The sequence below is a fragment of the Halyomorpha halys genome, unplaced genomic scaffold (genome assembly GCF_000696795.3).
Source record: "Halyomorpha halys isolate HHAL.00 unplaced genomic scaffold, Hhal_1.1 Scaffold380.1, whole genome shotgun sequence".
Lineage (NCBI taxonomy): Eukaryota > Metazoa > Arthropoda > Insecta > Hemiptera > Pentatomidae > Halyomorpha > Halyomorpha halys.
The window spans coordinates 547,577-548,907 of NW_027106430.1; the positions used below are offsets into that span (position 1 = coordinate 547,577).

General features: G+C 34.6%; 1 protein-coding gene and 1 long non-coding RNA gene across 2 annotated transcripts in view; one reads left to right on the forward strand and one right to left on the reverse strand.

The window, feature by feature from the left end:
- The window catches only part of LOC136795152 (uncharacterized), a 139,221-nt gene that overhangs the window by 31,407 nt on the left and 106,483 nt on the right, over positions 1-1,331 (reverse strand). The gene's annotated exons all lie outside the window — the stretch shown is intronic.
- Positions 1-1,331, forward strand: part of LOC106681980 (uncharacterized) — a 13,102-nt gene that overhangs the window by 10,775 nt on the left and 996 nt on the right. Inside the window, exon 4 of the mRNA XM_024359042.2 lies at positions 683-1,304. Within this exon, the coding sequence (XP_024214810.2) occupies positions 683-1,304 (622 nt within the window). The remainder of the gene's footprint in view (positions 1-682; positions 1,305-1,331) is intronic.

Below are 1,331 nucleotides of genomic sequence, written 5' to 3' on the forward strand. Positions count from 1 at the left end.
AATAAAAACATAATGTTAATATAAAACATTAAAAATTATAATATAAAAATTATTTAATTTTACTACAATTTTTTTCAATGTTTAAAATAGACAAAGGTTTTTTCAATAGTTAATATATTTTTCACCGCAAGTGAAAGTTCATGAAGTCAAATAAATGATAGACATATTTCAAGATTTGCACTATATTTATGGTGAATTTGGAAACTATAAACTCTTATGTTAATTTTAAATTCTGGGACTGACTAATGACCAATCCGTTCAAAGATTTATTTTTCTTTATCAAAACAAATATACTTTCTTTAACAATAATATTATAAATATTTCTACTTTACGAGTCATTTTGTTTAAACGAGGGCTAAGAACAAATGTAAGGCATGATGACGTTATTTTTAATATATTCATAGCTTCAATACACAAAACTAAAGTCTGTGACATAAATTTTCAACAAACTTCATTTATTTTCATGCAGTGAATCAATGAGGGAATTACAATATTTAATTTAGTATGGCCCACATCTTCATAACTATATTAAGGTCTGCAATAGTATTTTCATTGAATCAATATCCAAGGAGAAGCAATAAAAAATTAAGTTATCACGTCATAAAAATATAAAAATTGCTTTCTTTGGATATTGTTTGAAATAAATTATTGCTTTACTTATACAAATATTTTTATTTTACAGTATTAGCGGCACTGGCCGTAGTTTGGCCAGCAACCGTACTTGCATTTCCATCAGAAGAACTAGCAGCAGTAAAACAAGAAAAAAATCAGTATGCTATACTAGATAAAAGAGAAAATTCAAGTTTTGAAGAGGATGACGATGAACAGGAGTTTCCAGGCCAAGACGAAGAAGAACAGGACTTTCCAGAGCAGGATGACGATGAAGAACAGGAATTTCCCGGAAAATATGATGACCAAGATAAGGAATTCCCAGACCAGGAGGACGATGAAGAATCTGAAGAGGATTATTTTCGTCCAAGTTCCCACGGACGTCCATCTGGAAAACCCGAACCCGAACATAAACCCAAACCACAACCACGCCCTCAACCGAAACCTGGTCCCCACGGACGTCCTTCAGAAGAACATGAGCATAAACATAAACCACAACCGCAACCTGGTCCCCATGGACATCCATCAGAAGAGCACGAACATAAACACAGACCAGAACCTGGTCCACATGGACGTCCATCAGAAGAGCACGAACATAAACACAAATCACAACCTGGTCCCCATGGTCGTCCATCAGAAGAGCACGAACATAAACACAGACCACAACCTGGTCCCCATGGACGTCCATCAGAAGAGCACGAACATAAACACAGACCACAACC